The sequence below is a fragment of the Grammomys surdaster genome, unplaced genomic scaffold (assembly GCF_004785775.1).
Source record: "Grammomys surdaster isolate TR1022 unplaced genomic scaffold, NIH_TR_1.0 165, whole genome shotgun sequence".
Taxonomy (NCBI): domain Eukaryota; kingdom Metazoa; phylum Chordata; class Mammalia; order Rodentia; family Muridae; genus Grammomys; species Grammomys surdaster.
In genome coordinates, this window is record NW_021604613.1 from 17,949,590 (window position 1) to 17,952,381 (window position 2,792).

The following is a 2,792-nucleotide window of genomic DNA, read 5'->3' on the forward strand; positions in this document are numbered from 1 at the left end:
TCATTGTCCATTCTGCCACTGTTCTCAGAGGAGACTGCTGAGCCGCACCACTCAGCAGTATCTCTCTTAGAATTCCTTCCACTCTCCAGAGTTTTTCTTGTTTTTCCTTAATAAAGTTCACTTTGTTGAGTCCTTTGTCTGTTATGTCTCATATCAATGTGAGACAACAAATTCAAGAGCCACTGGCTCAGGCTCAATCTGTTGACCATTAATCATCCAGCATCTTAGTTCTCTGGGTTAAGCCCACCAGCACTGAGAAAGGCCTAATTATTATTAATGATTGGGCTACATTAGGATGGTGGGTTTGAATAAGAATGGGCCCCATAGGCTCGTTTGAATGCTTGGTCACAGGGAGTGGTACTATTAGGAGGTAAGTCCTTGTTGAGGTAGGTGTGGCCTTTTGGAGGAAGTGTGTTACTAGGGGTAGGCTTTGAGGTTTCAGAAGCTTAAGTCATGCACAGTGTCTCTCTTCCTGCTTGCTGTCTGAGGATCTAGACGTAGAACTCTTTGTTCCTTCTCCAGCACCATATCTGTCTGCATGCAGCCGTGCCTCTAGCCATGATGGTAATGGACTAAATCTCTGAACTTATAAGCCAGCCCCAGTGAAACGTTTTTCTTTATAAGAGTAGAACACTGGGAATTAATCCACTGGGAATTGAGGATTTAGCTCCAGAAAAAGGAATTGGAACAACAAATTCACTGTAAAGAACAGAAAAATAGTTCTAAGGCTGTAAGAAGAGGTAGATGTCAAGGGCTTTTGATGCTCTGGAGTTTTTACCTCTAATTCTCATTTATCTGCTCTCTCTCTCTCTCTCTCTCTCTCTCTCTTTCTCTCTCTCTCTCTCTATCTCATATGTGTGTATATATATTAAATTATATTAGTTAATACTTAATTTTTAAGACACAATATATGAATTAACATGGGGAAAGGATAACTAGTAAACAGATCAATAAAAGTTATGAGTAGATCAGTGATTTCTCTTTATTGAAAGTCAAAATCACAGATGACTTATTAAGCATCTATAACAGTACCTTCTTACACTAATTTCAACTACAAATAAATAGTCCCACATATCCATCTACCCTGCAGGGGAAGCAGTGATGAATGAACCAGATGTTTGAAATGACTCCATAGGGCACATCCCCCAAGAGAAACTCTAACCACCCATTCACTCTTTCATTCAAGAAACTTTTTTTTTTTAGTTTTTCACAATATTTAATTAGCACTTGTCATTGTGGGGTTTGTTCTTTGAAGACCTTTACTCCTGGGATCTATATCTTGCTTCTGGAATGCTCTGCAGCTGGCCTATAGCGGCGCTGCAATTGGATCCTTGCAGTAGCCACCTTAAAGCATGCTGCCGTTAGAACCTCAGGACGGTCCTGACCGCCTCAACATAGTGGCCATCTGGAGGTGGCTTCCTCTGACTTCCAGGTTGCAGGGACTTCCTAATTGTAGGAATGTTGCTGATTCTTGTCTTAAACGCCTGCAGCAGAGGGAAGTCAGATAGCACAGGAGCGCTGAGTTCTTCCACCATCAAAATGGCTTCTAGCAGCTGTTTGTCTGCCCAACTGAGTTGGTTGCCAACAAGAAAAGCCTCTCCATGGTCTTTTAAAATATAGAAATTCTGCTTTGGAACATCTTCTAAGTAATAAAATGGTGGTATAAATATCTTCAATATAACCATAATTATCTTTTCAAACACTGGGAAGTAACGGGTTTTAGCTTTTGTCACTATCAAAGCGTAGCTTTCCTCTTTTTCCTGAGGGGCTTTAAATGGAGCCCCAGCAATCTTCATCATCATCAGGTCCTGGATCCTGTCAACATACATGTCAATCCTGACTCTCTCCTTCAGGTCCTCCCCATACAAGTTGTGCTTGGCAGCGAGGTAGCTGAGAATGGCTTTGGTCTGTGTCAGCAGCATCCCATCCATTTCAACCAAAGGGACTTGGCCAAAAAGCAGGTGTCCATCCTTTTGCAACTTCTCATATTGTTCTCTTGTCTCAAGAAATTCTTCTTCAAACTCCACTCCAGCCACAGCCAGCAGCCAGTGGATCGACTCCACCCTTCCCCTGCCTTGAAAGTAGTAGAGCTGGGGTTTGGCTTCCATGACACCTGGTTCAGAGTTTCCTTATTCTTGTGGGATTTTGTCTCTTGGCACGCTGGAAAGCTAAGAAACATTGTTGAGGTGGGGATGTTGAGTTCAATCCCCAGAACAGGAAAGAAGTATTGAACATCTATTATGTACCAGTTACTAGTGAGGCAAGGTCAATGACATAAGCTTTCCTTCAAAGAGCTCATGGGATGATCAAAGCATGTGAGCAAATGAATGAATGTGTAATTAGAAATCTCTAATAGATAAAAACATACATGTATGTGGTGGTTTGAGTGAAAATGATCCCCAGAGCCCCACATATTTGACTATTTGGTTTCCAGTTGGTGAGACTGTTTAGGCAGGATTAGAAGGTAGCCTTGTTGGAGTAGGTGTGGTCTTGGAGGAAGTGTGTCATTGTGGGTGGGCTTTGAGGTTTCAAAAGCCCAAGCCAGTCCTAGTGTGTCTCTCTCTTCCTACTGCCTGTGGATCTGGATGTAGAACTCTCAGCTATTTCTCCAGCACAATGTCTATCTGCATGCTGCCTTGTTCCCCACCATGATGATAATGGACCAAACCTCTGAAACTGTAAGCCAGTCCCAGTTAAATGCTTCCTTTGAGAGTTGCTGTGGTCATGGTGTCTCTTCCCAGAAATAGAACAGTAACAGACACTGTCAGTCAGCTACTGCTCTAGTGCCATAC

The 2,792-nt window shown here is 42.6% G+C and overlaps 1 protein-coding gene across 1 annotated transcript; it reads right to left on the reverse strand.

Annotated features, from left to right (window-relative positions):
- Positions 1-1,361: 1,361 nt before the first annotated feature.
- LOC114619902 (glutathione S-transferase alpha-4-like) lies at positions 1,362-2,108 on the reverse strand. The gene is made up of 2 exons (XM_028765859.1): positions 1,683-2,108; positions 1,362-1,625 (listed from the first exon to the last, which is right to left on the reverse strand). The coding sequence occupies exons 1-2, from the start codon at positions 2,106-2,108 to the stop codon at positions 1,362-1,364; spliced, it is 690 nt and encodes a 229-aa protein (XP_028621692.1).
- Positions 2,109-2,792: the final 684 nt, after the last annotated feature.